Genomic DNA, 11,510 nt, shown 5'->3' with positions numbered 1-11,510 from the left:
CTCCTGGGGTGGGTGGGTGAGATAACGACAAAAAGCAAAGGGAAAGCGAGCTCCCCAGTCTCTGCTACAGAGGAAACAGTATTTCATAACTTAATAAAGCTCAGCAGGACATAGGCGTATCGGGGCTGCCTGAATCACAGAGCCCATCACCTCTTCCCAGCACATACCTTGGGCTCTGCTCTTTGCTCCCCTTTAGAAAGGAGCATGTGTCCTCAGAGCTACTGGGGCTGGGCTTAGCCAGACCACTTCCAAAGACCCCGGAAACACGTCTCGACTAAACACGGGGTTTATTTTGCTGCTTTTAAGAGCAATTAAGATGATTGGCTTTTTGTATACATTAAATGTGAAATCAGAAGCCCTTAAGATAGCTTGGATACATTGTCATTTATTAAAGTGATAAAAAGTGGACAGGGAAAAAAAGACAAACACATTTAAACTGAACAATTTTTCAAAGTTTAATATAGCTTTAGATAAAACTGAGCTTGCAGTATTAATGAATACAAGAGTTTGTTATTGTGTATAATTCAAATAAACTTGTACATTTATACAGTTATAGACTGCATGCCAGAAAATGCATTTAGTTTGTTCTAATTTGAGTATGTACAATTTACAATGTAATTCAAGCATAAATTCAGCAGTAGAGAACACAGACCGGCTGTGCAATCAAACAGTTACTTTTTCTTATCTTAAGTGTTAGAGTTGGCTAAAATGTTACTTGGGGAAAAAAAAAATTAAAACACAGCCACATAAATTAAAATGAAATACTAACCAGAAGTAACTTCCTAAAATAAATAACTTAAGAAAGTTATTATCCATGTTTGTACTTTCACTCTCATTAATGAAAGATGTATACATTGTCACCTTAACACATGTAACGCATTGCAATACAAGCCACAAGCCTCGGAAATCTTGCATCCAGCAAGGACAGGTGCATATTTTGATTAAAAAAAAACAAAAAAAAACTTTTCAGTTAATCATAACTATTTTCTATGGCATTAATTTAATAAAAATGAGGCTACTTCTCCAGTGTTTCACATACTTTCAATATATTCATACAGGCTACTGAGTAAGCTGCAGCCACTCAGACTGCCAACATTTTTTACAGCTACAGCGCTTCTTCCTGACACTTACTTTACGTTCGACTTGTAGAATACATTCACACCAATACTACGTAATTCAACCTTGTACAAAGATTAAACCCAAAGTTTCCCAAAGAAAAATGCCACTTGGCTCTCCTGAAGGCTGAGCAGCTACCCTCCCTGCTGAAGGCACGGAAAGCCAGGCTCCTTCCCCATCCCCCATGGTTTTTGGGAGGGAGAATGCTGGTGGTCCCAGGGCAGGACTGGTGAAACACCATTGTCCTTAGTCTGGGGACATGTCACATTTACCTTTCTATAAAAAAAAGCCAACTGGGCCATGAGCCATCCCCCAAGCTGATGGCAGGAGAACTCTGCAAACATGGGCAACCTCCAGGGAACCCCACCTTGCACCTGCACTTCTGAACCAGAGACACAAAACTCTCTGCAGCACAGGGGAAGAGAACAAGGTAAGGTAGGGTGGGTAGGGTAAGGTAGAGTGGGATGGGACAGAAGGGGACAGAACAGGACAGAACAGAACAGAACATTTTCCGTTTGAAGGGACCTACACTGATCTAGTCTAACTGCCATGTCACAGAAAGGCAGTGGGTTGGTTGGGTCACGCTTTGGCAGCACCCTGGGAAGGAGGCAGTGGTCTCCCACCCACCCCAAATAAACCAAAGTAGTTTCTGAAAGAGGACAAGCTGCTGGAGACCGTTCTTTCAAAACCAGACTGATCTGCTCAAGCTTGCTGGCAGGACTCATCACTTGGGTGAGCATTTACCATGCTGATTAACATTCTTGGCTCTCTGGTTTGAACTTGGTGGTGTTTTTAATGTTGACACCTGGCAGTTTTACATGGCTATTTTTGCTGTCAATCAAGGACTGGTACAAGAGTTACACGTGGTACAAAAATCAGTGGTATTTTACAAGACAACCTGAGGAAATGTTAGTAAACGGGGGAAAACAAGTCCAGATTTTATCTCACCACATCAACAATCTGCTCACCACACATGTAGAGCACAGGATCAGCACACAGGGAGCAACTCACACTCCTCCCTTCAACAACAACGTGCAGAGAATAAGTATAGCCAAAGGTGTAAAAAGCATGCAGTGCCACTCAGAAATCATGACAAATGATGACAAGAAACTTTGGAAATTAGTATAAAGTCCTTGGGTGTACAACTGACGAGTCATACACTGCAACTTCCAGGGAAAGCAGAGTCACCGTGGTGTCTGAGCCAACCCTCCAGCAGTTTTAGGTTTGAGTTTCCAAGCTCTTATTCCATGCCAAAATTTATAACAAAAGCTATTTTTTTCCTCAAAGATCATCGGATCTGTTGTTACCAGTTATGTAGCAAGTGTCAGCATTCATGCAGGATGGTCCAGAGCCTACGAGTCAGAAGTGCCCATTCATGACTGTGCATGCACCTCCTGACCCCATGTGTCCATGTCCAGGACCACCTGGCTATCAAGGCTTTTAGATACAGATGATGTCGTGCAGAGCCCTTTTCCTGGCCGCTGCTTGTGGTGGCTTTTGTGCTGGGCTCTCTGACAGTACCACCCATCACTCCACCTCACTCAGATTTCCTCCTCCAGAAAAGAGCCCCCAGGAAGCCACTGCAACCTGGTCCCCTAACACAGACCACAGACCACGGGTGACTCTGGGCATCACAACAGCCTACCTCGGGCATTTTGGGGATGGTCCAGGGGGCGTGGGATGCTCCAGCCAAGATGATGGAGGCACCTGCATGACACTCATCCTGACTCAACCCTGCCCAAGCAGAACGAGATGGATAAAGGAAACCCAAACACAAGCACAGAAGGATATCAAACCAAACATTTATACAAAGTATTACTCATTTTGAAACCCACAGGGTCAACTTCAGTTAGGAACGTGTTTAAACATTATTTTCACCATAGCGAAAGCAATAAGGAACGATGCCACCGGCTTGGGACTTGCCGCGACTCCACACAGCTCTGGCTGTTAGACCGCAGCTCAGCGACCACCACCTGCATCGCTGCTGGCCCAGCTGGGCCATCAAAGCAAGAATGAGCAAAATCCGGGCACTGCAGAAGTAGGGGGAATTGTGACTCTACCTTTGGTGCTCATCCAGAATAAATGCCTGCTTGGCTTCATGGAGACATTCAGCTAATTTCATGTTCAGCTATTCTATCAACATGAGAAATCAAGCACATCCTGCTTATTTAAATGGTTTTCTTGCACAAATATTACAAATCACAAAGATTTAAAAAAATTTTTACTAATTATATCTAAACTGTGAATTTTATTCATTTATTTAGTGTTTTGCCTAGGCTTATTAATACAACTTTCCTCCCTAAACAATGTCTTATGAAATACTTTTTTTTCTTTTTTTTTGGTAGCCTAGATGCAAAAAAGAAATCCCAAGAAAAGCAAAACAGAAACCAGCAGTTAATTTAAGGCTAGCAGATTTGGTGTTAGGAATTAACCAATATACCTTCTTTAAAAAAAAAAGACATGCAGTATAACTACTTTGCTGAACAAAGCATCACAATCCATATCAGGAAAAAAAATAAATAAGCATTTTCAAATCAAATTATTACTCACCCTGAAAGTTACCCACTTGCATGTTTTACCTACTACTTACTCTTAAGAAATACAGGGGAAAGGAACACCCCTTCCCACATTTTTCAGAATATACAGTATAAATATAGCAGGAGTCATGCCATAAAACTATATGCAAAAATTGCACACTATTATTGCATGCGTGTTGTGATACTACATGCCAATGAACATCAGCTCGCCAATCACCCTGTTGTTCGTACTTACAGCACAGCCACCACTACCGAGGGGAAGCTGCTGCCTCCTGGCACACCAGAACCAGAGAGTTTAGCACACATACGGCTGGTGGAGGACCTGCTCTCCTGCCCACACTGCCAGTTCAAGCTCTAAATGAAGCTGGAAGTCCCGTCAGGTTATGTAAACCGGTCTGAATTCATTTTTCGCAGTTTGGGTGGAAGGTTCCCTTCCATCCTGCCGCCACCTGAGAGCTTCTGCAGCTTGGGTGGCAGGTCGGCCACTGACTGGCTGATGGGATCTGACATCATCTTTGTGGTTTTAGACACCAGTTTCTCCTCCGAATTCCCAGGGACCGAGCTGATCCGCTGAAGTTTCATGGGTAAATCCCCCATGCTGTAGGCCTTCTCGGAAGTGGTGGAACTCATCCTGAGGAGTTTTTTGGGGAAGTCTTCCCTCCCAGTTATTTTCTGCAGTTTTGAAGGTAGCTTTGTGCCAACTTCATCAAGACCATCCAGGCACTCCACCGAGTTATTCCTCTCCTTGCTGTTGCTCACAGCAGGTGCTATCAAGGGAGAGGACATGAGCAGCATCTCCTCCTGCTCCTTTACACTGTATGGTGGGGTTGGGACCTCAAACGTTGCATGGAACTGGGAGTAATCAACTTTAAAGAATCCTTCTTCCAAGGAGATAACAGGAAAGAAACGATGACCCCAGAGCACCTCATCCTCAGTATAGGAAGTCCTGGCTTGGCACGTCATCCCTGAAATGAGCAAGGGAAAAAAACTTTCACCAGTTATAGTCAATTGTGGATGCACATAAATCACAGGGGCTTTTTAGCATTTCAATATTCAATATTCATAATTCAATACAAAATACATTTTATGTTTTTAAATGTATAAAAGAAAAAGCCATTCTCATATGGTACCTATTAACATACAGTAGTTATTGTCATCCTCAAGGTGAAAGGAGTCAACAATACAGGAAGTAGTGTAACTGAATAATTCGCATCTACTATTATGGACACTTTTGAAGGTGCTGCTGAAAAAGGGGAAATACAGGGCTAACTGATAACCCTGGTATTAAATTAGCAAGAGCTGCTAATTGTAGTGTAAAGTTGGACTTGTCAGGATCTTAAAGTATAAACTAAGTTTACTGATGAATGCATACAAAACCAGACCCTCCATGTCATGCATTCATATGCACAAACCAAGCCGATGTCAGCACATTCTGACTCACCAGTGAGCAGTAATTATGACCTATGAAATACATTTATTCCTTTTTAAGGGCTTCACCAGCAATCTGCTCTCATTGCCAGGCTGAGATTCAAGCTTCAAAAAATTAGCAGGGAAGACACACGACTAAAAGGCACAACACTGCCCTTCCTCTTCCCCCACTGCCTCCCACTATGGAGAAAAGTCCTCCTCCTGAGCACCTGGACTTGACCATCTCAGTGACCCACCTGACACCAGAAACCTGAGGGTAACGCTGACCATGGACTGCTGGAGGTTTCTAGAAATTCTGCTGCTGCCTCTCTTTTTTTTTTTTTATAGTATCTGTAGCGATCTATAAATAGCATTACCCTGCCATTTTATCCTAGTATAGCAAACTAGAAACATGACATTTGGTTTTCAGGAAGCTAAATCTACCTCTGCAAACACATCCTCTGCTTAGCTGGCAAGAATGCCTTCAAGTCAAGATAAAATTAAAGGAAACTTTGAAAGGCACAAGAAAAACGATAGAAGGGCTGTAGTGAGGGGGAACAGAGGATGGATATGTGCCTGGTGACATACAGCCAGAAAAATACATTCTTATGATGCTTTACATTACTGCTAATGCAAGTTTTAGTTTTGCATAGCAGTTTCTACTGCTAATACATCTGAGTATTCACAAGACCTCAGAAACCTCAGTTTTCTGTTTTAGGAGAAAAATATAAACCCAGGCTTTTTTTACCACTCCCACACCCCCTGAGGGCTCTTCACCTTAGCTCACATGCCTGCAGGGGCATACCCTAAGACCAAGCAATCCTACCTCCCACCCACAGCCTCCAACAGGACAGTAGTTTATTCTTTATAGTGTATTTTCACCATGTGTTTCAGTTTACTATGTGAAGTGCAAGCAATCGCATATCTAATGGGCTTAGAAAAAAAAAACACAAACCCGCAATTTTAAGAAAAATGGTAATTACAGTGAGTACTTCTTCCATCTGTGTCCTTTACCCTGCAGCTGTTCATTAGCTGTACCTTTGCCGCCAAAGCTCAGACCTTTCCCTCTCTGCTTCTTCAGACCTGACCTCCGAGGGAGACCTCATTAGCCAACAAATGCGTCTAATAACGTATGCAAATGGAACTGGGTCTACAGTGCCTGTGAAGCAGATGGCTGGTTAACTCCAGTGGCCTGTGCTTTAGATAACATATTGCTTAAAATGCAAATCACTCTGGATAGAAAAGTTGATAATGATCAGTGCTGCCGGCTTTGCCAAGGTGGGTGAGCTGCACCTCCAGCATGACCAGAGGGCTCGCATGGGAACACCACCAGCCATAGCAACACTGCTCTGCAAAGAGCTGACTGTTGGGTAGAAATCCCTTGCATGGTTTTTGCTTTGCACTGGCAACACTAAAAAAGATAAAATAATTATGCTTTATTGAATCCCAGGTTGGAAGGGACTCGAGAATCATCTGACCCAACCCTTCCAGGCAAAGCATGACCTAGACTAGATGGCCCTCCACCCTCTCCAGACAAATCTTAAGAGTGCCCAACACTGGGGAGTCCACCACTTCCCTGGGGAAAATTATTTCAGTGGCTGATTGCTCTTGGAATAATCCTCCCAGGGAAGTGGTGGATTCCCCACAATTATTTTTACCATAATGAGATGGTAAGAGATGTGCTATCAAAATGCCATGTGGGGGGCATAACAAGGGAGGTGGAGGGGAACACACTGTCAGGAACACTGCCAGGGCTCGGGGAAGCAGATGGGTGCACAGAACTGGCTGGCACCTGCACCCACATCCCCATTCCCATCTGCTTCCACATGAGGTCCCACAGGCGATGCTGCATACCCAGGGCAATGCTGTGGCACAGGACCTGCCTGGTCAGCCTCTTCCATCCCCACCAGCTGCTGTGCTGCAGGGCTATTTCTACCTCTGATCTATCATTCTGCCACCTCCCAAGCCTGCTGTTGCCAGCAGGCTTTCAAAGAGGGAATGTTATACCTGCTTCCTATCGAAAAATTTATTAGCTGAATCTCAGAAAAATCAGCTTCACATTTTGTTCCACTGATGGAACCCTTTGTAAGCACAATGGAGAAAGAAGTATTTGCAGGTACATAATTTCTTTAAAATCAATTTATCTTATCCACTAACAAAACCAAGTATGCAAATTATTTAACAGCCTCTCAGGATAAACAGCAGCAACTAATATGTTTGTCATTATAGGGAATACTTGTCACGCCAAGATGATGATGCTAAGAGGTGCTAACGTGCTCTGATAAGCCCTTGGACAAGAAATCAATTTTCAGGTTTTCTGCCAGCTCTGCTGCATTCCCTGGCTCTCGCTTCCCTTTCTGTTTTCTCAGCAAAGCCTTGGAATCCCAGCTATAAGCTATGCAATACTTTTCTGCTATTACATGCTTCAAACAGCCAGCTGACAACAGCTCTGACTATAACCATCTCCTTTGTATTATTATAGCAGAAACAATGGAGTTACATAAGGCACTTGATGGCAGGAGCCATTATCCACATAGTTGTGCAGAAAAAGCATCAGCTCTTCGCAAGTGTCCTCACGCATGGCCTGTGCTCCCTCCTTGGGGAGCTAAAGCTGGCAGCAGTGCTCGGGAGAGGCAGAGTCCTCAGGGCTGCTGGCCAGAAACACGGTGTACATAGAATCACAGAATGTCTGGGACTGGAAAGCACCTTGAAGGCCATATAGTTCCAACACCCCTGCAACAGGCAGGGATGCCTTCCACTAGACCAGGCTGCTCAAAGCCCCATCCAACCTGGCTTTGAACACTGCCAGGGATGGGGCAGCCACACCTCCTCTGGGCAACCTGTGCCAGTGTCTCACCACCTTCATAGCGAAGAACCTCTTCCCCGTATCTAATGTAAATCTCCCCCTTGTCAGTTTAAAGCTATTTACCCTTGTCCTATCCCTACAGGCCATTGTCAAAAGCCCCTTCTCGTTGGCCCCTTCAGGCACTGGAAAGCTGCTCCTTAGAGTTTTCCCAGAGCCTTCTCTTCCCCAAACTGAACAAGCCCAGCTCTCTGAGCCTGTCTCCATAGGAGAGGTGCTCCAGCCCTTGGAGCATCTTTGTGGCCTCTTCCGGACTCGCTTCAACAGATTCATGTCCCTCTTCTGTTAGAGCCCGCATACATCCCACATCAGGAGCATCTCATCTCACTCAGAACATCCAAAAGCCATTCTGCTGCTTCTCACAGCACGGGTAAATCTAACCACAGGTGAGGCAGGTTCATGCATTTCATACAGCATCAGTGTGGTGGGGTAAACGCATTGCCCACAGTGTGGCTCTTCCCTTACTTGCACCATGAGCTGTGTCTTAACAGTCTGCCTGGACAGGAAAGCACCAGACCAAAAATCAGTGGGTATTTTCCCATAGAAAAAGCAGGAGCACTTGGGTGCAACTCACCAATAACAGCCCTTCCTCAGAATTACTTTCCATTAATTTATGCTCAGACAAATAAAGGCTTTTCATTTATTGCAGATGTAGTTTCTTTCTGATGTCTCAAAAATAAGATGCACAAACCAGCAGGAGGTTGGTAGTCATGCCAGGCCACTTCAAGGATGGACATCTATGGTGGGACTGCACGCTGTGGTCTGCATGGGCCCATGCCCAACAGCCTCTAATAGATCAGGCCTTTAATGTCAGGAAATAAGTTTTCCTCTCCTCCTATCGGTATGAAAGGCTTTTTGTTCTTTTGGTTTTGGGTTGTTTTGGCTTTATTTTTCTGGAGGGGTAGTGGGGAGTTGTGGGTTTTTTTGTTTGTTTCCACTAAGAAGCTATTCATCATCAGGTTATGCAGCCTGATGCCTTCATCATGTTAACAGGCCTGTTAACATTTTACCGAGTTGTCTATATTATTAATATTCATTTGTGGTATAAATTTTAAACTTTCATTTGGAAGCAAACACACTGTATGCACTACATATAATTAAAAATCCATCCACTTGTCAAAGTAAAAGGTTTCGATGCATTTCATTCATTGCTCCTAACAGAAGCTTCCACCACAAAGTGCTCTCCAGAGCTGTTAATGGCTGGTAATTGCAATGCACATTAGCAAAGCTCTGGCTGCATACCAATCACAACAATACACCTGAAAATGAGGTACCCTTATGCATATATTCCAGCATAAAACCTGAACCAAAGAGCTAATAAAACCCCTGTTATTCAGAAACAGAAGCTGTTAAACCCTTGCTCACTATGTCCAAGGGAAAAGACTGCCACCCAGAAGCACTGCTCCTAAGCAGGCAAGGAGTGCTATTTTGTCTGAATACCCCTTACTTTCATGCTCGCTATTGCATATTTGGGACCACCCCTACCCAGATCATGTCTTCCTGCTTTCAGGAATTATATTCCCTCTGCAAAAAACAGAATCTGACTGTTTTCAACTGAATGAGCTTAAAGGAAGAAAAGAGCGAAGTTTTGGGAGTATCTCCTCACAGGCAGAGCCTGAAACTAATTTAGAGAGAGCTTGAGTATTGGACTTTAGCTGAAATTTTGCTACTGATAAAATTAAATCATTTACACCCACCCATAGTGACCGAGAATCCCTCTGTAGAGTCCAACACATAATGCCACAGTCTATAACACCAGAAAATTCCAGCCATGCATACTTAGGAAAATTTTCCATTAACTTCCTTAAATAACACACAGCAGAGCAGCCTTGGAGGATGAGCACAGGTTAAACTGATGGATTTCTCTCCTCAATTTGATATGAAAGTGTTGGGGTTTTGCTTTGTCTTGCTTTTTGGTTTTTTTTTTTAATAATCATGCCTTCTCCTTTCAGCATTTGCTTTGTCTGAACCAAGTGCTATCACTGGAGAATAATGCATCTATCTGCCATATTACAAGTTATTAATTACAAGTTGTTATTTCTAATGAGGTAGAACTCTTGGTTTTAGAGCCCTAGCTGAGCTGAAAAAGTTGATGCAATTATTCCACCCTTGGCCAAGCAGCAGGCTGTTAAGCTTTTATTTTTCTCTCACTGTCTCTGTACTCAGTACCTCATTTCCAGGAAACACCAATGAGAAACAAGGTTATGCAAACACTCAGACACAGCTGACAGGGACCCGAGCTCCCAGCACGCTTGCTTGATAAACACGCAACACAAGAAGAGGTTTGGTGCCGCTGGGATGATGCTGGGGGCAGACTCCCGCAGCCTCTGAAATCCTGGTAATTCCATTAATTATCTTCATAGCTTCTAGCTTTGCAACAGGGTAAGACTAGTTCCTCATAAAGGCAAAGGCATCCCAAGGAACAAGGGTTGTCTTCCTGATTTAATAAAGGGGCAGATGGAGGACAAAAGAATTTGTAAATAAGTGCTTTGACTAATTCTGCCCTATAATAACCTTCAGATTATTTCCAGATTTCTAAAGTACTCACCTGGAGCTGGCTGTATTCAGGCAAGAACTTGTGATACACATTAAAAAAAAAAAAAAAAAAATCACAGGCATGCTTGTTATTTATATGCCCCCTTGCATTTTATTATAGAAGTTGCTGACAAATCATAGGTCACCACTAAGCTTTTAACAGCACTCCCCCTCCCCAAAGTCTTCAGAAGCAATTTAGGCACACAAAGGTTATATGGTTCTCTTCTCTCTCCAAGGTAACGCCAGAAATTTCACCTTAAATCTTTTTTGTTTGTTTCTGGGCTGCAATTTGCTGGCCAAGGGCTGGGCGCAGTGAACACCAGGAGGTGTCCTTCTTAACATGGAAACATGGAAAACTTATCTTAACCAATCAGGAAAGAGATAATTACTTTGGCACTACAGCAATCATCCCAATGCCCCCACAAAGGGCATCTTGTCATCCCACCTGCCAGGACTGGAGCGAAGGGAAATCCTCCAGCAGAAGTTGGTGACAAAAATGCACAAATATGCTTACATTTTATTACTTTTCCTTTCCTTTTTTTTTTCCTTCTTAGGAGCTATGCATGTTAAAATGCCTGGACCTGAGCAGGGTCCCAAGAGGCTGCCTGTGCTGCCGGGTGGCTCTCCCAGCCCTCTCTCAAATGCTTTACTGCTCATTTCAGGGGGTATTTACCTGCCATTTATCTGAAAAGCCTCAAAAATAAGTGTTAAAAATTTATCACCCGTCAATGTTAAACCAATTACTAAAAATTAAACTAATTTACAACTGCAGTCTAAGGCAAGGGTAAAGCTTGATGTGAGACTTGATATAAAAGTATACCACACTCATGCTGTACTCCTGCAGGACTAAGGGGAGATTGACTGCTGTAGAAAAAAGGAGTTGCACGATTTCCACAGCAAATTCTCCTCTTCCAGAAGTGGTTTTATCCTGTTAAGCTAAGTAACAGTGTGAGATCCTGATGTTAACATCTGGCCTGTGCGCCACTCTGTATCTGAAATGCCAACAGATGTCCGAGCTCTCTGATAAGCCAGAAAATGGGAGGTCAAAAACC

At 43.5% G+C, this 11,510-nt stretch overlaps 1 protein-coding gene across 1 annotated transcript in view; it reads right to left on the bottom strand.

Moving 5' to 3' along the window:
• Window positions 1–365: 365 nt before the first annotated feature.
• Window positions 366–11,510, bottom strand: part of KCNJ3 (potassium inwardly rectifying channel subfamily J member 3) — a 53,113-nt gene continuing 41,968 nt past the window's right edge. The window contains exon 3 of the mRNA XM_062637825.1: window positions 366–4,618. Within this exon, the coding sequence (XP_062493809.1) occupies window positions 4,035–4,618 (584 nt within the window). The 3' untranslated portion in view covers window positions 366–4,034. The remainder of the gene's footprint in view (window positions 4,619–11,510) is intronic.

The sequence above is a fragment of the Pezoporus occidentalis genome, unplaced genomic scaffold (assembly GCF_034315485.1).
Source record: "Pezoporus occidentalis ecotype Australia unplaced genomic scaffold, CSIRO_AGI_Poc_V1 ctg54, whole genome shotgun sequence".
Taxonomy (NCBI): domain Eukaryota; kingdom Metazoa; phylum Chordata; class Aves; order Psittaciformes; family Psittacidae; genus Pezoporus; species Pezoporus occidentalis.
Note: the sequence above shows the minus strand (reverse complement) of the source record. Positions and strands in the feature narration are given on the sequence as shown.